The sequence below is a fragment of the Cololabis saira genome, chromosome 7 (genome assembly GCF_033807715.1).
Source record: "Cololabis saira isolate AMF1-May2022 chromosome 7, fColSai1.1, whole genome shotgun sequence".
NCBI classification, from domain to species: domain Eukaryota; kingdom Metazoa; phylum Chordata; class Actinopteri; order Beloniformes; family Belonidae; genus Cololabis; species Cololabis saira.
In genome coordinates this window covers 23801499-23823322 of record NC_084593.1, presented here as the reverse complement: position 1 = coordinate 23823322, position 21824 = coordinate 23801499, and the positions used below count along the sequence as shown (strand labels likewise).

Here is a 21824-nt window from a genome sequence, read left to right as displayed (position 1 = left end):
TACTTGTAGCTGATTGTCAAGAAGTCAGTCACTGATATTATATTTATGTAAAGGTGAAACCAGTCCATTCTGTCTTCATCATAGAGCTGATTCACAAGCCCTACTTTCTCATCTGATGATTTCACAGAAGGCAGTCGTCAAACTGAAACAAAACGCCCACCATAAAAATATACAATGGCAACAAAAAAAGAAATACACAAAATGTTGCTCCAAATGCGAGCACACTTATTTATTTTGGACAAGAAATAACCATAATGAAACAGAACTAAATAAACCCCCCCCACTTAAAATAAATTAAACCTCTAATTTACATGTTCTGTTTTTTTTTTTCTTTTTCAGACTGGTTCATTTGGTCCTTTTTAGAGGGACGATTTATTTCCTAGCCCCCCCCCCAAAAAAATGTTATGTTCTACCGGAAAAGTTTAGTTTATTGACTAATTCGACTTGTCTTACATGTCTCTGGAAGGTGAGGGCGCTCCTTCCTGTGCACGGACGCTTTTCTCTTTTTAACAGACTGTTTGACCTCCTCATCAACAAGCCACTTCCTCTTTTGTCTAATTTCATGGCGATCGGGAGAGAGGGAACAGCGACGACGCACGCACACTGTCTCGGCACTCTTGAAAAAGAGTTTACTCCGGGTAAATAACTGGCATTTTTTTCACAAAACCGCACGCTTAAGTTAGGCGGGCAAAACAATTTCCGCGGTTGGATTAAAAACTCGCGGGTTATTGCCCGTTCCTTCCCTCGAGGTGGTCATTTTGCTCGGGTTGCGGGTCAGGTATTTCACATTGTAGCGGCGCTGCGCTGCTGTGAAGCGGGGACGACATATCTCCCCCTCAAGCCTGATTTATGCTTCCGCGTTAAGTCGACGTAGAGCCTACGCAGAGCAACGCCGTAGGCTACGGCGTCGATCTAACGCGTGTGTTTAGATTAGCGAAAGCTAGCCGTGCCGTGTGTTTTAGTTCACTCAAGTCACAACTTAATGTCTTTTTTGTTTGTTTTTTTAAATGTGCACGCTGCAAAAGGACTGCAAGCGACATAAACAACGTAACTTTGGGTTATCCATTCATTAAAAGTGTGTGATTGTGTGCAGACTTCAGAAGGGGCTAAGTTAGCACCCAGCTAACTGTCTGTTAGCGTGTTTGTGGTGAGTTGTGACTGCAAACACTTAACTTGTTCATAAGCTTTTCATCACCAAAACTCGCCGAGTAACCGTGTAACTCGGCAAAACGGGACGATATAACGGTAAACCCGGCTGAAGTTTATCACTAAGTTGGAGAAAAATCAACTCTTAACGGACAAAAGGAGGAAAAAGATAAACATTAAGTGCTGCTATGATTAGTGTCTCATTAGAACATGATTCAACCCCCTGATGCCTCGTATATGATACACCGAACATTATATGTAGTATTTTTTGAATGTATATTATACACTACTAGTTAAAAGTTTGCACACGTGTTTTGACCCTAATCAAAAGGAAAATCTGTCCAAACTTTTGACAGGTAGTGTTTATTGTAATTAAGAACACCGCAGTTGAATTGGTTTGATATTGGATATTGGATATTCGACATTCAAAGACATCCATTTAACTTGTGATACATACCACTGATTTTGGTCATATTGCTTGTGATGTGTTCATGGTCATCCAGACTATATATCACAAGAGAGTAATTATTATAAAATCATATTATGGGATGATTTAATGAGGTTTAATGAATTCAACACCCAATGAATTCAACACCCATAAAATTTGTGATACATAACACCGATTGTTTTCAAACCACTTGTGATGTGTTCATGGTCATCCAGACTACATATCACAAGACAGTAATTATTTAAAAAAAATCATACTATGGGCTGATTTAATGTGGTTTAATGAATTCAACACCCATAATAAACAATTGGTGTTATGTATCACAAGTTTTATGGGTGTTGAATTCATAAAACCACATTAAATCAGCCCATAATATGATTTTATAATAATTACTCTCTTGTGATATATAGTCTAGATGACCATGAACACATCACAAGCAATATGACCAAAATTGGTGGTATGTATCACAAGTTAAATGGATGTCTTTGAATGTCGAATATCCAATATCAAACCAATTCAACCGCGGTATTAAGAACGCCCCCAATTTTATCCCTCACAATTTTATCATTTCTATTTGTTTTCATGAACACATTGGACAGTTTTTATTTATTTTTCAATTTATTTGATACTTCTTTATTGTCTTTGACCCATTTAGATTAGATTGTCCTTTATTCATCTCCCATTGGGGAAATTCGCTTTGTGCAGCAGCAGTACACACGATGAAAAAAGTAAAAAATATATAATTACAAAATATAAACAGTATATATGGTGGAATTAAAATAAAATTAGTGCAGTACAAAAAGAGAAAAAAAAAAGGTGCAAAAAAAAAAAGCAGGTAGGATATGTATGAGGTAGACAGATATTTCACATCTTGTTATTGTCCGTTTGCTACTGTGAGCAGGCCTGGTTGTAGAATTGTATTTACGGGGTGAACGAAAAGCAGATTCTCAGGTCTTGGTGTAGCTTATAAAACATTAAAGTACACTAAATAATAATAACAAAATAGTAATCCAACCTTCAGCATAATAAGTAAGTGTGTGTGTGTGTGTGTGTGTGTGTGTGTGTGTGTGTGTGTGTGTGTGTGTGTGTGTGTGTGTGTGTGTGTGTGTGTGTGTGTGTGTGTGTGTGTGTGTGTGTGTGTGTGTGTGTGTGTGTGTGTGTGTGTGTGTGTGTGTGTGTGTGTGTGTGTGTGTGTGTGTGTGTGTGTAATTAGTTTTGATCCCTGGGGTGGTGGTACGTTTCAGAAACGTATGTACTGGTATCCAGTATTTTACATCAGGCTTTAAGGGGTTCTTGGAGATGTTGTGTAGGTGATAATCACTTGTTCTTTTTGTAGTTAAAGCAAAGGCTGTATGTAAAGTTAACAGCCTTTTCTGACATCTTGCATCAGATCAAATATGTTAATCTCCCTCATATTCAGCCCTAGCTGAACATGGCTGACATCCAAAAGATTCATATACATTAATTGCCTCCTGCCCACCATTACATTTTGATCAGCAGCATTTGCATCAGAAGCTGGCTTGCCTGTCAAACACCACATCATTTTCCAAGACATCCTAATGCTTTGTTTGTTCTCTCTGCAATTTGAATGAATGTGGACAAAAATTCATGAAGAAAAACAAAGTAGAAACAAAACAGCTAATCAATATGAGTCAAAAAAAAGTTTGCAACTATGAATTGGAGTAATTTAATTTACTTTCTATTCCTTGCTCTTCATGATGCTCTGAAAATGTACAGTTTTCTTAACAATTTTCTTAATAGAGTTGCTGTCTCAATAAACTGCCTGAAGTGATACTAACTGTATGACATGATGACAATCTAAAATCTGCATATCTTTGCTTTGTTTACAGTGTAAACTAAGTGATAACACGACGGGCACACCAAGCATTGTTCTTGAGGTGAGTTTCTCTTAAGTTTGTCTACTAATAATACTAACGTAGAACTGTAAATGTCCAAGTACTGTTGCATTCCTATTAATTTAATTGTGTCTGAAAATGTTGTATGGAAGTCTGGTTACTTAACCAGCACAACTTGAGTCCAAACTGCATGCAATTACATTAAAAGATGTGATACCCTAATAGGACAAGGTTAATTTGACATAAGTAAATTTGACAAATAATTAACACTGTTCACATTTACTTCTTCCCAGTGTGTCTTTCTTTAAACATGGGAAGTGGTCTTTTTTTACTCTTTCTTTTTCCTACACTACCCAAACCAATTGAACAAAAATACTGAATGTTTCAGCTTCTCTTTCCTGTCTGACTTATAAATCAAATAATAATGAAGTAGCACTGGAGACAAACAATTTTTCTAGAGTTGCAAGCTTTGCTTATTGGTGCAAGTCCACCATGGCAAGTAAGGGGCCATCAAATGTTTTTTTTTTTTTTTTTTTTTTTACATCACTTATTCAAAAAAATGAAAACATGTTGAAAAGAAAATATCATCAGCTATTTCTATCTAGAGTTTCTGCCAAAAATAAGTTTATCAGAAACTGTCAGTATTTATGTTCCAGGCACCAAATGATTCCGTTTAATTTGTATAAGACCCCCCAATTAATTTTCAGTCTAAAAACTAGCACAGGAAGTTGCAATACTGCCTTGCAACTTCCTGTTTTGAGTTGATGGATGGAGGGCCGAGTTGTTGGATCGAGCTAGCATTATGTCGGCAACGTGGGGGTGTTTTTACGCTGGAATGCTTATTGTGCAAGGCTGCAATTTTCAACGGTGGTACAACTGTTTCTACATGTAACAAAAGTAACCTTATGAAGTATTTAATGCGCCATCAGATGAAGGAATATGAGGAACTTGAGTCAAAGTGTCAGACGCAGGGGCCCTAGCAGCAAACATTTGCTTTTCAGAAACTATAGAAATTCTCCAAAGAAAGCAACGGCAATAACGTACAAAACTATACAATTCATTTTCCTGGTTAAATACCCGCTAATGGTTATTGAAATTGTAGGAGTTTGAATGAAAGCCTGCTGTCCCAGAAAAACGACAAAATTGTTTAATTAAAAGTTTGTGTTGAATGTAATTAAAAATAAAGTATTTTTCCAAAATAAGACTGATGTCAGATCAGTGTTTGGAATCAGCCAATAACCAAGGCCTCGCTATCGGAGTCTGTATCTAGTTCCAGAGCGCCCGTGAGACTGATAACCTCCCAAGATTACAAGACATTTTTACTCACCTCATCCAGTATACATTACTGTATCGTTGGTGCGCTAGCAACTTTGTAACTGTCAAAGACATCATAATAATAATAATAAATTGTATTTGTTAGATGCCTTTCAAAACAATTTAAACAGAGAATAGCAGAGTTTGCAGCAGAACATGAAAGACAGTTATTATAAGTCAAATGCTGTCTAAATAAGTAGGTTTTGAGATCATGAAGAAAAGTAACTTTAAAAAAAAAAAAAAACAACACAAAAACACATTTTAATAGAATGATTATGCCAATAAGTTCAGTTATTAGGTTCTTGTTTTTAAAGCGTCACGTTAATATTCATCTTAATGAAAAACACTTTGGTCTGTTGCTACTTTTTAATGCTCAACACCCGCACCAGTGTTTCAGGACACAAAGTGTTTTAGGTGGATACTTGATCAGTTACCAACAGGTGAGCTATCCTCTTGTTTTTATTGATTTGATTACTCGTTGATGTGCAGGTGATACCAAGTGGACATCATTAAAGGGGCCCCACCAGCACTTAGATCTGTTCTTCGCTGTCCCAGGTTAAGACTACTTGGTCTATGGCTCTGATGGACAAACACAAACAAGTCAAGCGGCAGAGACTTGACCGTATTTGTGAGGGTAAGTGTGTATACTTTTATATACTCTGTATGAAGAAGCTGGTATAAGAGCTACGTGTTAATGTGAGGTATTTAAAGAAAAGTTGGTTGCAAGTGTGAAAATGCTTAAAATTGGCCTTCTGCTGGTGCTAATTTTTTGCTATTAAAAATAGTCTTTTACACCTGATTGTAGGGCTGGGCGATTTTGGACAAAAATAAAATCCAGATTTTTTTCTCTGAAAACCCGATTTCGATTTTTTTGGTAAACCTACAAAAGACAATGGAATAAATTGTTTCAAATATTTTATCTTTATTTTTAAAGAAAAATAGCAAACAAATTTCCTTATTGGGAATGAAGTGCAATTGAAAGATACTGTTAATCCTCCTTGAGTTTAGTAAAGTGACAACATTTACAATTTTCTTGACCAAACAAAGATGACTAGATGCATGCAGTCAGCTGCAAAAAAGTAAAATCGATTTTCCGATTTTCCTTTTTTTTTAACATCGTCTTGATTAATAAATCCGATTTAGATTTAAAATCGATTAATCGCACAGCCCTACCTGATTGCATAAGCTGTTTTGTTCTGTCCTCACAAGATTGATTTGTTTTTGTAACCGTCCTTTAACCATGTTGACAAGTAAGCTGATCACAGCAATAGCAGATTTCCCCAAAAAGTTTTTTTGTTTTTCATTTATGTAAATTTGATTCTCACGGCGAAAATAAACTTCTGATTTAATATTCTTTGCAAGAAAATTCACTTTATTGCACAGTGAAAATGGCAGAACATGAGTAAACTTTGTTTAGCGCGTACATGCTTTTAGGGGTAATGGATTGTAATTGTGTTAGACGGCTTTTTGAGCTGTTGTAGAGTGACGGTGGGGATCTGACGTAATGGTGCGCTAAAATGGAGGGAACAGTCTGGGAAAGTCTCTGGAGACCTGTGAGAGGGAGAGCACAAGGTGAAGGGTTGTGGCCGAGGCTACAGGGAAACCAACCAGCTGTCTCTTTAAAAAATGACAACAGCCTAAACCGCCCTCGGCCTTGGCTTCGCCTATGCTAATGAAGTTATTGCTGGTTGGCTAGTTCTCAATGGCGCTGCCTGTGATTGGAGGCTGGATATGGGGGAGGGGCTGGGCGTGGATGACAGCTGGGACCCAGTCAGCCAAGAGCAGGCTGGCAAGAGAGAGGGAGGGGAAAAAAAGAAAACGATAGAAGGGGAGAGAGAGGAAGACGGGCTGACAGACTTCATAATGCAAGGTTAGGCCCGGTGCTCATGTGTTTTTATATTTTGGTATGCGTTTAAAAAAATGTTGAACTGTTTGTGAGAAGGGCTTAGGTTTGGGTGTGGTGCAAGTGTGTGTGTGTGTGTGTGTGTGTGTGTGTCTGTGCAGTTTCCTTTTTACGCTCAGTCCGTATTGGTGTTGTCGCAGCCGCTGAGAAGGAACTGAATAACCGTGTGTGTCTGCCTGTGTCTGGGTGGAGTACTGCTGCTTGCTGCATTATCATCATCTGCTGCCCCTCCCCCCTTCACCTCTTGCTCAAACTACAGCCAGAGGGAAAGGAGGAGAGGAGGAGGGAGTAAGAGGAAAGAAAGGCAGAGGGAGGGAGAATGAATGAATCACTGAATGAATTGTATTGTGTGTCTAGCCATGCTGGCTCTTCATAGACCGTGGCTATGCCAGTGCCCTTCCCTCACATTACTCTCTGTGTAGGCCTACTTAGTTGTATATTTTTTCTAAAGGGGTCTTTGTGATAAATCAGATCAGGTTTTTCTGCATAGCAAACGTCTCTTTGTGTATGCTGTGTTGGGCAGTTGGCATGGTAGCAGTATTGAATTACGGCAGTGAATTCCATGTTCAATACATTTACTGTTTAATCACATCGACCGGTGTGTTATACAAGGGTACAAGATATTAAATACATTGTCTTAATTTCTGTGTGATTTGCACCCAAAAGAAAAGCTCAGGCCTTAAAGAAAGTGTCGACAAATATTTGTTTTCCACGCTAAGCTACAAGCTCCCAATTCCTTCTCGCTAGTCTCAGCCTTGCGTCCTGCCCTCAGTCCAAGGAAATGCTCCAGCTAGCACTGCTACCATGCCGTGGAATAAATATCTGTCACACAGCAGCAATGAGGTGGTGTACTCTGGTGCTCATGTGCTCGCTACTCCTGTAATGCAGACAGCAAGGATGAGAAGGATTTTTGGAGGAAAAAATCATTTTACTAATCATGTTTTTTTCTAGTACATTGGGAGATGGCTCATTTTATTTTAACAGCATCGATTGATTTTGAGCGACTTTTCTTTTTTTTTGTCGGCAGGATGGTAAATGTCCATGTAATGTTTTATAGCCACGGTATCAAGGAGGATGGGACCAGAACAAATGCAAGGACTGATTTCTCGCATGACTCTTTCAGAGATGAGATTTAGGTCATGAATGAGACCCCCATAAACATATGAACCCCCTACCACCTCCTTGCAAGCAGTCTCTCCACCCCTCCCCCTGCTGCAGTTACAACCCCCCGCCCCCCTCACCACACACACACACACACACACACACACACCCTCTCGGCCCCTCCTCTTTCTGTGTGTACTACTTGTACAGTACACAGGTCAAGCTCCCAGAATTAACTTCACCAGAGAGGTCTGGTCCATTGACTTCAATCTAATTCTTTCCATGTCAGGAGTCTGAGAAGGATCCATCAAGTCTTAGGAGTGAATATTGGATATATGTGGTCAGAACCAAGTAGGCCACATTGCTGGATGCTCTCCAGGGCTCCATCACAGATTTGGTTGCACATTACTTTAGCAGCCTTAAAACAAATGCACACTCTTTGACTCATAGTTAATGTAGTTCCCCGAGGGTGCTGGTAGATGTGTTGGAAAAAGAGAGTCATAAGAGTCTTGAGTTATTATTGTCTTGGGAGTGCGGTGCTTAGCCATGTTTTTATCCATGTGTGCAAGGGTATGGTGTCTTGCACCATGTTGGGGAGTCTAGACATGGGAACCTTAGACTATTGAGTCACTAACCTCTGTCTTATCTTGACTGGTTCAGACCTTCAAGTGTTTGTTGTATTTGTACATGTTTAAAAACTGTCTTAAAAAGAAAACCAATTAAATATTTGAGTTCTTTAAGCCGCATTCATTCCCCCCCCCTGTTTTAGGTATCCGACCCCCTATCCTGAATGGGCCGATGCATCCGCGGCCCCTGGTGGCCCTGCTGGACGGGCGGGACTGCACTGTGGAGATGCCCATCCTCAAAGACGTGGCCACAGTGGCTTTTTGTGATGCTCAGTCCACACAAGAGATTCATGAGAAGGTAGAGAAGCAAGCACATATCATAGCAGTACACGAGGAGAAAACACACAAACACTCAGTTTAAAAATAATTTGTCTATTTGTCTTTTGAAGGTGCTAAATGAAGCTGTGGCCGCTCTGCTGTATCACACTATTACTTTATCCAGAGATGACTTGGAGAAATTTAAAGGCCTACGAGTGATTGTCCGGATTGGCTCGGGCTTTGACAATGTTGACGTTAAAGCAGCTGCTGAGCTTGGTAAGACAATGAAAATTGCAAGCTATTGTCACAGAGTCATGCATATAAGTCCCTATGACTGGTTAATAATAACTTCCTTATTCTAACCATCACGCAGGCATTGCAGTGTGTAACGTACCAGCAGCCTCAGTGGAGGAGACAGCCGACACTTCGTTATGTCTGATTCTCAACCTGTACAGGCGAGTCACCTGGATGCACCAGGCCCTAAGGGAGGGAACCCGTGCTTCTAGTGTGGAGCAGATCAGGGAAGTGGCAGGTGGAGCTGCTCGAATTCGGGGGGAAACGTTGGGCATCATTGGTCTAGGTGAGTCTAGATGTAGGTATTTCTAGTTTAGTGAGGTTAGAGTTGTGCTGAGGATATGTAATGTAACACAGGTTAATTTGATGGTGATATGGTCTGTTTTTATCCAGCTTGTCAACTGGTGGTCACAACTATTATTTATCCCTCTGTTTAAAAAAAAAAAAAAAAAAAAAAAAAGGATGGAAAAACCTTGTTTCTAATTTAGTCCATCCCAGTACACCGCAAGAGTTGTTCCAAGCCTACCATCATCTTCCTTCCAGGACGTGTTGGACAAGCTGTGGCACTGCGGGCCAAGGCCTTTGGATTTGGCGTGATCTTTTATGACCCCTACCTGCCAGATGGCGTTGAGCGTTCACTGGGCCTGCAGCGAATGGCCACGCTGCAGGACCTGCTCATCCATTCTGACTGTGTGTCCTTGCACTGCAGCCTCAACGAGCACAACCATCACCTCATTAACGACTTCACCATCAAACAGGTGAGTGCGTGTGTTTTTAAATGTGAAAAGCAAACTGCTTTCAGAGACGGTTTGTGTTTTGTGCCTGGAAGAGCCTTGCTGATGCTTTCTTCCAGCCTTTAATTTTTTAATACAGCAAGAACGCACTCCTGCGCTTGATCTAGCAGTCTGACCAGCACTTATCTAAGGCCCCGTTTACACGGAGCAAAAACGGAGGCGTTTTCATGCTTTTTGGCCGTTCGTTTACACGAAAACGGAGCTCCAAGTCACCAAAAACGATCATTTCTGAAAACTCCGGCCAAAGTGGAGATTTTCAAAAACTTCGTTTTCACGTTTGCTTGTAAACGGAGGAAAACTGAGATTTAGGCTTCAGAACGTCACATTATGCAACAGAAACGTCACCAGCGTCATGTGTGTGACCTGTGCTTAGTTTGGCCACCGTCAATATTTTCTTGTATTTTACCTGTTTTATATTCTAAAGTCACACTTAAAAGTAACTCCACTTCTCTGTCACTCCAAACGAAAGACTCTCGTTCCGTCTTGGAAGTAAAGCCTGAATTATGGTCCCGCGTTAAATCGGCGCAGAGCCTACGGCGTAGGGTACGCGGCGATGCGCGCCGTACGGTGTGCGTCGCCGCGTACCCTTCGCCGTAAGCTCTGCGTTGGTGTAACGCGGAACCATAAATCAGCCTTAACTGGAAGTTACACGTGTCATTTGTTGATGTTTTTTCCAGAATTCTGATTGGCTGGCATGACGTTAACAGCGTATTTATGCGGATTCGTGTAAACGAAGAGATTTTGAAAACGATCTCGTGTAAACGATAGAATTTTTCAAAACGTAGAGGGGGAAATATCAGTTTTTGTAAATACCCGGCTATGTGTAAACGGGGCCTAAGCTGGACCCTCCGATGTTATTTCTTGCTTGTGTTGTTCTCTCAGTTGTAAGTCGCTTTGGATAAAAGGGTCTGCTAAATGACAGTAGTAGTAGTAGTAGTAGTAGGTAGCTTGGAAAATAGTTACTTTCACTTTATACTTTCCTGAAAGGAAATAAAAATCTAAAAGAATCTTATAAGATTCCATATGTTGTGACAAACGTGCCTCAAGTGGCAACGGCATAACTCAGCGAGCCTTTCTTCCAGCATGACGGAACCTTGATATGGTCTGACTTTGCAGTAAGAGGGGAGGGGCCGATCTAGCTAACACTGTGTGTTCGTGCATGAGATAAAGATGGGCTAAACAGATCAGCTGAAGGCACTTCTGCAGTAAAAGTCAACCTAAATATTTTAGGTTATTGAAAAGAAAATACATTTTGTCACATCATTTATAAAAATGGACGTGTTGACTTGATACGTTTTTATAAGCATCAGAAAAATTATCTAAAAATGGGACATTCCCGTGTTCCAGCACTGCAAACAATTAACCAAATGGTAGAAATTTAAGATGTATTTTTAAGTGGACTGTTGTGTTCAAATAAGAGATGAAGTATGTCATGCCATAAAGATGAGAGGAAAACGATGTGCAACAAAACAAATTCACATTTACAGGCTCAGCTTTGGACCATATACTGATTACATTACTTTTGGTGTTAAAACAAGTTGCATATATGATACCTTCAAAACCTGATTAGTTATTTATCACACTTGAGCTCATCCAAACTTTTATTTATATACTTGAACCTGAACCAATACTCTGGTTTCCCTTCAATTGAAAAGTATAGGTGTTTGTTTTTTTTCCTGCGGTGACATACTTTATACTGATTCAGCCAGAGTCAAGGGCCTGTATTTTAAAACGCTTAAATGACATCAAGTTAGAATTCTGAAACGCGTTGGTCTATCAGTCTAAAGCGGGAAAGGCAGGACACAGCCGAGATCTGGTAGCTATTGACGACTGAATGACTCTGCGCCTTATAGATGGAAAGTTGTAAACGTCATTCATGACATTAACCATTATATGATAAAGAGTGGGACAGACATTAACAATATACCTCTGCTTGCTAGTTCTCCATGACTGGGACAAGCAAGATATCTGTGCTCTGACTTCGAAGTAAGGCACAGAGTCATTCAGTAGCCAGTGAGCTACTAGATTCAATTCAGTTCAATTTTATTTATATAGTGTCTATTGCAACATGAGTCGTCTCTAGGCACTTTCCAGAGACCCAGAACATGACCCCCGAGCAATTATTACATAAACATGAACACTGGCAGGTAAAAACTCCCCTAGAGGGAGAAAAGCCTTCAGCCAAAGAGGGGGGACCTTCTTGGCGAAGACCAGCTGGGCAGAGCAGGAAAAGGGAGATCAGACGGAGAGAATGAAGAACAGAGAGAGGATAGACACAGACACAATGGTTAGTTGGTGTACTACACGGATGACTATATAAACGGATGTAGACAGCAGACACTGGGATGGTCAGAGGATGGGATTGCAGGTCAGAATGCAGCTCCTGGAGCCCTGGTCTAACATGTACAGAGGAGAAAAGGAGGGGACAGACCAGTACAACAGACTACAAAAACAATGGACAAACCATTATGGTTATGTGATACTTAGGCCACGTTTACACGTAGCCGGGTATTTACAAAAACGGATATTTTCCCCTCTACGTTTTCAAAAATATCCTCGTTTACACGAACCCGCATGAAAACGCTGTTAACGTCATGCCAGCCAATCGGAATCCTGGAAAAAACATCAACAAATGACACGTGTAACTTCCAGTTAAGGCTGATTTATGGTTCCACGTTACACCAATGCAGAGCTTACGGCGTAGGGTACGCGGCGACACACACCGTACGGCGCGCATCGCCGCGTACCCTACGCCGTAGGCTCTGCATCCATTTAACGCAGGACCATAATTCAGGCTTTACTTCCAAGACGGAATGAGTCTTTCGTTGGAGCGACAGAGAAGTGGAGTTACTTTTAAGTGTGACTTTAGAATATGAAACAGGTAAAATACAAGAAAATATTGACGGTGGCCAAACTAATTGTAAACACAGGTCGCACACATGACGCTGGTAGTTTCTGTTGCATAATGTGACGTTCTGAAGCCTAAATCTCAGTTTTCCTCCGTTTTCCTCCGTTTTCCTCTGTTTAGACGCAAACGTGAAAACGGAGTTTTTGAAAATCTCCACTTTGGCCGGAGTTTTCAGAAATGATCGTTTTTGGGGGCTTTGAGCTGCGTTTTCGTTTAAACGAACGGCCAAAACGCATGAAAACGCCTCCGTTTTTGCTACGTGTAAACGGGGCCTTATAATTAATAACTGAGGGTTGATCTAGATCTTGGATGTGTCCTGCTTGTTTCAGAATTGCAAGTGTAAAAAGAAAAAGCACAACTATGATTGACCATTTGAAAGCAGACATGGGTTTTAGGACTGATGGCAAGCTAAGTATAACCAAGAAAGATGATTGCGCTCGCTAAGAGGTTTTAATTTCCTGGTTACAGATTCTGGGTTCCGGTTCTCTGATCGTGGATTTAGATTCACAATACACTTGTGTTGAATTGATGCCAAGAATTCCTGATGGGATTTGTTGTACATGTTGTACATGTTAACATAATGTGACTTATATCAGAAGAGATATTGTTGTATACATGTCTATCTTATTCAAAGCTGGGTCTAAAATAGGATTACATTGCAATATTGGTGTTCATGTGTGTACACATAGTCATGGGCCAGCTTGAAAGACGGGGAGGGAGCGCAATAACAAATCACATCCCTGTATTTAGTTGAGAGAAAGCTCTGAAGTAGGAAAGCAAGAAAATCAATCTAAAGTGCAAAAAACTAAATAAAATCTGTAATTGAGGCCAGTAGTTAAGTGTTGCCACCTTATGTGATGTAGGTAAGGGGGAAATCCCCACAGCCACCATCCAATCTTTATAATTTCAGGCCCACACTACCAGGGTTTCCGCGGGGTTTTAAAAAGTATTAAAAAGTGACAAATGAAAATTGCCAAATTTAAGGCCATTAAAAGTGTTAAATTCAATGTCAGAGGTATTATTTTTTTTTAAATTGGTATTATTTTTTACCTTTTACATTTAAGCAGTCTATTTTATTGTCATTAACAAAGTGAAATAAATGTGAAACATCTGGTCAACATCAATGAGTCTATAAATCTGTTCTGTATAGTGTTCTATAGGTCAAAATCTGTATTAATGTTAAAAGGTCTGTGATTAACACTTAATGTTGTGACTGTTTTAAAAAAAAATCTGAAGGTAGTGAAAAAGGTATTAAATTTAACATAAGGATTGCTGTATAAACCCTGACTACTTGGTCGTATTAATATTTTGAGGATGCAGTGCCATACCTGTCAAACATCTGTGTTTTGACTTCAGCGAGCATTGTTACTAGTTGACTAATGAAAACATTTGTTACCTATGTTCATTGTAAACAAATGTATTTTGCTGCAAAATAGAATGTCTCAGGCTTTTCTCGCTGGATCTGCTTCACATTGATTAATCATGCTGTCATTAATGCAGATGCGTCAAGGAGCCTTCCTGGTGAACACATCAAGAGGCGGTCTGGTTGATGAAAAAGCTTTGGCTCAGGCTCTGAAGGAGGGCCGGATACGAGGGGCCGCCCTGGATGTCCATGAGACAGAACCCTTCAGGTAACCATGATATCCACGGTGGCTGCTGTACGTAATGTGCAACTTAAGTGCTCTTCTGAATACCAATCTTTCCCCTTCTCAACAGTTTTTCAACAGGGCCTTTGAAGGATGCCCCCAACCTGATCTGTACCCCGCACACATCGTGGTACAGTGAGCAGGCCTCCGTTGAAGCTAGAGAAGAGGCAGCCAGAGAAGTCCGTCGGGCCATCACTGGTAAGATCAGTGTTCTTCATCATACAGCATACACCAGAAGTGGCTACATCCCTATTCACCATAGCCACACAGCAAATTTTTACAAATGTTTGTCCTTCAGTTTATTCCCAACTTGACAGATATCTCTTGTAAGCATTCTAAGATCAGTCCTTGAGGATAATTGAAAGGCAGCACAGAACCAGCCAATGACCTAGGGCTGGGCGATATGGACAAAAAGTCATATCTCGATATTTTTTAGCTGAATGGCGATAATCGATATATATCTCGATATTTTTTGTGTGCCATAATTGGGGTTTCCCCCAAAGCATTATAGCATAGCATCTCTGTTAGCTTCATTTTTTTCTGAGGCAAACCCTTAAAAAAACAGTCAGTTTTAATACAAAGCCTCGTGCCAAATGTCACACAGGTTCATTTATTAACAGAGGTCTGCACAATATCAAAATGTATAAAACGAATGAAATAAAAATAAACTGCCTGCATATATAGAAAAAAAATGCTTATTGAATAAAATAAAACAAATATCCCTTTCCTGCATAACAATTAAATTAAAATACACTGTGCAATTAATACAATGTAGACAGTAACAGGCAGACTTTTCCACTGAGGTTGACAGTTGTGCAAATAACAAAACATTTGTGCAAATCTCAAATAAAACATTCAAGTCAATTTGTCACAAAATAAGCTATATCAAAATCATAAAACTTTTTTTTTTTTTTTTTTTTTTTAAATCGATATAAACTATATTGTATCGTACCATATCGCGTTTGAAAATATATCGATATATATTAAAATCTCGATATATCGCCCAGCCCTACAATGACCCCTTTTATATGACATGTAAAAGTTGTATGGCTTTGAGAAACTTCTCTTTTAATCAGGCAGGATATGGCTTTGGACTTGGTAAATCAGTGTAGACTGAATTAGTTAGCATCTCAGTCGTTTTGGGGGACACCACATAATATCAAGGCGTACTGGGATTACACAAGATTTAATATTGCAAGTACACACACACACACATACACACATACATACATACATACATTAATCATCATCATCCAGGGTGCCTTATGTAATAAATTTGTTGTGCTTACTGACTTCGAACCAATTTTATGTGCTACACTGCGTTCAAAAATAGTGACGTTTTAGTGCTACTTTGGTACCGACGAACCTGCTCCTCTTGATTGATGGACCGTTCCTAGCTGACCCATTAAAGTCGGTCCTTTGTTGGATACAGGGTGCAAAGTCAGATGTCGTCAGATAACTAAATATGACGTGCTATGACGTACCTCACTATAATTAGACATGAAGCCAATGTTGGCATAAACCCAATTTTCAAATCTATATCATAATCTGATTATAATCAAATGTTGGAATACAACATTGTTCCAACCTCACACTAGCTTGAGATGTCCGCTATCGCTGGCAACGATGAACCAATCAGAGAACGGGACGTAGTATGACTTTTACCACCTCCACTTTTTATTCCTGGATTTCTGGAAGACAAAATCTTTTAAATCTGAGGGTATTTTTCTGCTAGAGTTACAACTGAACAATATACTGAGTTATTGTGAACAAGTTGAATAATGTTCAACTTACCAGACTTTTTTTTTTTTTCACTTTATTTGTTTTATCATGCGTCTTATAACCCAGGGGGCCTTATGTATGAAAATAGAAGTTTAATACATCAATGATTATCCATCTGAGGGGAAAAAGATAGGTGAAACATAACCACAAGATCAGGTTTATAACTCATGCTAACAAATGCGGCAAAGCCCAAATAAATTCACTCATCTTCCTGTAATGAGAGCTGTGGTCAGACTCAGGCGCCGTTTACACGGAGCAAAAACTGAGGCGTTTTCATGCGTTTTGGCCGTTCGTTTACACGAAAACGGAGCTCAAAGCCCCCAAAAACGATCATTTCTGAAAACTCCGGCCAAAGTGGAGATTTTCAAAAACTCTGTTTTCACGTTTGCTTGTAAACGGAGGAAAACTGAGATTTAGGCTTCAGAACGTCACATTATGCAACAGAAACGTCACCAGCGTCATGTGTGCGACCTGTGTTTACAATTAGTTTGGCCACCGTCAATATTTTCTTGTATTTTACCTGTTTTATATTCTAAAGTCACACTTAAAAGTAACTCCACTTCTCTGTCATTCCAAACGAAAGACTCTCGTTCCGTCTTGGAAGTAAATCCTGAATTATGGTCCCGCGTTAAATCGACGCAGAGCCTACGGCGTACGGTACGCGGCGATGCGCGCCGTACGGTGAATGGTCGCGTACCCTACGCCGTAAGCTCTGCATTGGTGTAACGCGGAACCATAAATCAGACCCCGTCCACACGTAGCCGGGTATCTGCTAAACCGAAGATATTTTCCTACGTTTGGACCTGATGATCTACAGGTTTGGAATGCTTATGAATGTGGTCGAAAATGCAGATCTTCGGTTATGTGTGGAAGGGTTTTTTTTTTTTTAAACGATGTAATGTGGATACAAATTATTTTATAAACGGAGGGGGGGGGGGATATTCGGTTTTAAAAATACCCGGCTACGTGTGGACGGGGTCTCAGCCTTAACTGGAAGTTACACGTGTCATTTGTTGATGGTTTTTTCCAGAATTCTGATTGGCTGGCATGACGTTAACAGCTTATTTATGCGGATCCGTGTAAACGAAGAGGTTTTGAAAACGATCTCGTGTAAACGATGGAATTTTTCAAAACGTAGAGGGGGAAATATCAGTTTTTGTAAATACCCATACCATAATATTTTATGTGTAAACCTCATACTCTCAGACTTGAAATATCCCTCACAGATTTTGGCTTGTGAGTAAATTTCATGTTGCGTTGGATTCAGAGCCGTAGTAACGCTGCTACAAATGTATAAGAGTAAGATGTGACACTTTAGTTTGTCATTTTGTTTGCCTAGAAAGTAAATTAGGAAGGAAAAGATTACGGATGAAGGAACGCTAGTAGTTGTAACAGGAAAGAAAATGTAATGTTTTTTTTTTTTCTTCTTCAGGTCGTATCCCTGACAGTCTGAAGAATTGTGTTAATAAAGAATACCTGATGGCAGCCTCTCAATGGTCCACCATGGAGGCAGCTACTGTTCACCCAGAACTTAATGGAGCCACCTACAGGTGAGAAGGGTGAACATGGAGGATGAGAGTTGACTGAGATAATGCATGATGCATTGCAAGACTGAAAAGACATGGTTTGGTGGTTCCAGAGCGCCTCACATATCATTCACCTTCTTCTGTTTTAGATTTCCTGCAACTCTGATCAATGTTGCAACAGCAGGGGGCCTCCCAGGAGCTGGCGCAGGCGTTGAGAGCCTCGTTTCAGGAACCCTGGCACATGGCATAGCCCCCGTCTCCCATCCCCCTCATGCACCTTCCCCGGGGCAACCCACTAAGGCAGAACCCGACAGAGACATCCCCTCTGACCAATAGCCCCTCCCCGCCACCACCAGCACATTCCGTCGTCTCTGGAAACCAAACGCCGCCTCCCAGGATCAGACACAACCCAACCCTCCAGTGCACCGGCAGCACCAGTTTGACCTGCCGTGGATCGACAGTCGTTTCTGTGGTCTCACCATCAGCCCGGGAGCGACCTGTCCACCGCTAGGCCCATCGCACCCACATCCTTCCAACCTCATCTCACCCACCATCCTCTCCTCACTCCACTCCTCCACTATGTCAGCAATAACTGTCCTCAAGGATTCAATGATTGGATTGGTTTAGTTTCTTAGTTGGCTGTTGTTTTAATGGAAAGTTGACCTTTTGTGGTTCTAGGTGTTGTTTTTTTTTTTTTTTTTTTTTTAAAAAGGATTTTCTGACAAGAGGCTTTAGTCTACGGCCTCCAGCAGTCCTCTGCAGATTATGAAAACTAGAGGCACAGAGACAGGTTGAAACCCCACTTTGTACATTACTGGCTCAAGTTACTGCTCTCTTCTTCTATTCTTTTTTTCCCCCCTTGCTTTTCTTATGATTTGTTTTGAAATGTGTACAGAAGTAAACCTGACAGAACTTTGTCCCTCCCACGAAACTTCTAGCTACTCCCTCAGACCTCTTTTACTTTATCTCACTGGCACTGTCATCAGCTTACTCAGCAGAGGGATCTGTGATGTGTTCAGACTGGAGGTCTCCAACTGTGAAGGTGTTTTATCTGCTCCACTCATACCCAAACCTTTTTACATATTGATGCCTAATGTTTGTCAACTTCTACTGCTTTTCTAGTTGCAAGATAGTTGTCTTTATATTTACACACACAAGCTTTGCCCCCCCCCCCACCCCCACCCCATGAATTAGTTTGTGAAGACACAATGGGTAAGAGCATCAGAGAGCACACTGGTATGAATTTCTATCCCTTGTCAGTGGTTTTATGTGCCCAAACAGTATGAAATGTGGCAGGTTTGTCTTGCAGGAAACATCAAAGAATGCCAGCAGAGGGCGCTCTTTTTCTGGCTGCTCACAGCCAATAGAGACGCCTGTAGTTTGTCTCAGGCGAACCGAGGGGTGGACAGTTACAGGTTAGCTTTAGTGATGGACGACCACGATCACTAACCGCTGCCATTGAAAACATGGGGGGTAACCAGGGATCAACTACCACACCCCACCACCACCCTGCACCCACCCACCCACCCACTCACCCTCCACCCCCCTCCTCTTCTCATGGCCCACCCTACATGTATGCTCATAAACCAGTATGCATCCACCAACTCCTTCAGGTGTAAGAGGACAGTATGGATTAGATTCCCTGTAGAAGCGAGGAGAAAGTGTTCCTGCATGTGGCTCATTGAAGTCAGTGGTGTGTGTGTGTGTGGGCGTGCGTGCGTGTGTTTGTTTGTATGCTCCCTCACTCCGTTGTGATAACAAGCTGTTGTTGTTCCAAAGGAATTGTCCCTAGGAGTGACTCTTAAACGCTGTTGCCCTGGTGTCAAGGGAATACCTTTCTAGTACCTCAGTAACAGATATTGAATGTACCGTGCATACCCTTTTATTTTTTGTACAGATTTTCTAGATATGTCTATTCTATCCTTTTACTAGAAGGGTTGGGAAATTGTAGCAGTAAAGACAAAACTTAAAAAAAAAAAAAAAAAAGAATGCCCCATTAAATAATTTGACCAAATTGTAGGTTCAGTAAATGCTCAGACTTCAAAACCAGTACGTATCTGTTTGCCTTTACTGCTTAATTCCATCATTTTGAAAAGGTTCAGCACAATTTCCTAAGTGTTCATTCTGTTGAAGTTTTTCAACCTCAATCTTGTTGGCTGATGGAAAAATGAAAATACAGAAGGTGGTCATTGTGGTCTGCTAGTTTTTGTTTTTTTTCCCCTTGATTAGAGCCGTAGTTGTTAGATGCTGTTTTGTTTCTTCTTTTTTTCCTCCCTTCTTTGTCAAGCTGCTCTATCTATAGTGCATGTGAGGTCATTTTAAGGGGAAATAAAATTGCAGCGCAACCCTAACCCTCCACCAAGTGTTTTCATCCCAAGTGGCCACCCCCCCCCCTCCTCTCAGAGTCTATGAAAAACGTGGAGCATGTCTGCGTCTCAACATGGTAGGCTCCTCAGTCATGTGTGAGAATATATTTTTAAAAAAGAATAATCCCCATAGTTTGAATTATGAGCATAATAGTTATCTTAAATTTTGCTGTTGATGATTATGTATATTTTTCAGTTCGACAGTGTTCTGTTTTTGAAAACTGTTTTGTTTAATTGTAGGACTTTGTTTTAAATGATTAAGCTGTCCGTGTTCTACATGTTGTATTGAAACATTTCAGAGGAAAAGAGACCCCCCCCCCCCAAAAAAAAACAACCCTTTTCTTCTTCGTCACTGTTTTTATTTTATTTTTATTAGTCTTATCCCACTCGTGCTGTCAGGCTTGTACCCTGTGGGCCTTACTTCTTTTCTCCCTGTTACAGTAGCCGTTATAGAAAATCGCCATGGAACCACTCACTGCCTTAATACAGTTGACCACAGCAGGTGAAGTCAGGAGACACATCCAGCCGAAAGAGAAGGGGCTGCAATCAAGGCCCCTCTGCAAAAAAAAAAAGAAGCTCCTCGCACCCTGACAGGCCTCAGTTTACTGCACCTTGCGATTCTTTTTTTTTTCTTTCTTTCAGTGATGAACCACATTTAGCCTTGTGCAAACAGTATTCACTTGTTCTGCAATGTTTTAACGCTAGTGTGAATTCTCTCCGTGCATTAATATTAGTTTTTTTTGTTTTATTTGTGTTGTCTTGTTTTTTTGATAGTTCAAGCCACCCTGTGTGTGCGTGGTGCGTGCGTGTGTGTGTGTGTGTGTGTGTGTGTGCGTGTGTGTGTGTGTGTGTGCACGCGACAGACAAGCACATTGTGTACATTCACAACGCAGCAGCCAATATTTCAGTCGTTGGGTGTGAGAGGGCGCCGCCGCCATCATCACCAGTCTGGGCTCTTACCAGCGTGGCGAGTAACGGGGGCAGGGGGGGTAGTGGATGCTGGTGTGGTCTATCGGCAAAAAAATTATAATAAACAAAAGAAAAAAAGCAGACAATTGTGGTGAGAGTTGGTCACTTTTTCTCTCTCAGGGTTCAAATGCACACATATCCTCCTGCAGTCACCTTCGCTCTCGTGTCCGTTTCCCAGGTTTTCCTCCCTCAGAATGTAGAGCCGCCTCCTGCAGTTTTTAGAGACCTCCCGTTTCTCCTTTTGTGCGCAGGTCTGAACAGTTTTTATTTCTTTCTCTCCCTCTCCTGTTTTCGCTTTCTTTAGCACTGACATTTAACCATCTAACAAGGCGTGGATGAATGAATGTATGAAAGTGACTGTGTGTAGTGTTTTAAAATTGGGAAATGTATTTTTACAACATGTGAACCTATTTTTTTCCCCCACTCTCACTCATTGTGAATTGATTTTTTTTTCTGTCTCCTTCCTTTCACCAGACTGCAAAAACAAAACAAAAAAAACCAACAGAAAAAAAATCTCCTGTAACTAGGCTCTTAAGCTTTATTTTATTTTTTTGTTTACTTTTTTATTAGAAACAATCATGTTTGTGATGGTAACTTCCAATGGTAAACTCCACACCGTATTTTAATAAAATCCTAAAAATTAAATGCATGCCTCTTTATTTGTAACTTTGGGAAATGACGGCCTCCAGGACTTGTGCTGCTCCCAGAACCTTTAGACTCTTACTTATTTATTTTTTTTAAATATCTGCTCTTTATTATGCTGATTTAATTTGGAAACAGTGACAGTTTGCAGTATGTTATCGGTAGAGCTGTGTTTAAAACAAAAACCAAAAAAAGTAGGCATACACGAAAGTGTTTACCCCAGTTCAGGAGAGCAGTGCCAGGAT

At 40.6% G+C, this 21824-nt stretch overlaps 1 protein-coding gene across 2 annotated transcripts; it reads left to right on the top strand.

Annotated features, from left to right (window-relative positions):
• The first annotated feature begins 502 nt into the window (after nt 1–502).
• On the top strand, nt 503–21582 carry ctbp1 (C-terminal binding protein 1). 2 transcript variants are annotated; one of them, XM_061725130.1, is made up of 11 exons: nt 503–638; nt 3445–3492; nt 5254–5398; nt 8538–8692; nt 8784–8928; nt 9026–9232; nt 9490–9704; nt 14149–14279; nt 14365–14492; nt 17509–17626; nt 17752–21582. In XM_061725130.1, the coding sequence occupies exons 3-11, from the start codon at nt 5338–5340 to the stop codon at nt 17936–17938; spliced, it is 1347 nt and encodes a 448-aa protein (XP_061581114.1). In that variant the 5' UTR covers nt 503–638; nt 3445–3492; nt 5254–5337; the 3' UTR covers nt 17939–21582. The 2 variants fall into 2 exon arrangements, with proteins under 2 accessions (XP_061581114.1, XP_061581115.1); XM_061725131.1 differs by lacking the exons at nt 503–638; nt 3445–3492; nt 5254–5398 and adding an exon at nt 6560–6634.
• Nucleotides 21583–21824: the final 242 nt, after the last annotated feature.

What these genes read in the sequence shown, in the direction of transcription:
- ctbp1 (XM_061725130.1), top strand. Translation starts at nt 5,338, where the DNA reads ATGGCTCTGATGGACAAACACAAACAAGTCAAGCGGCAGAGACTTGAC. An exon ending in ACTTGACCGTATTTGTGAGG is followed by an intron (nt 5,399 to 8,537) that starts GTAAGTGTGTAT and finishes CCCCTGTTTTAG; the next exon opens with GTATCCGACCCCCTATCCTG. An exon ending in TAAAGCAGCTGCTGAGCTTG is followed by an intron (nt 8,929 to 9,025) that starts GTAAGACAATGA and finishes ACCATCACGCAG; the next exon opens with GCATTGCAGTGTGTAACGTA.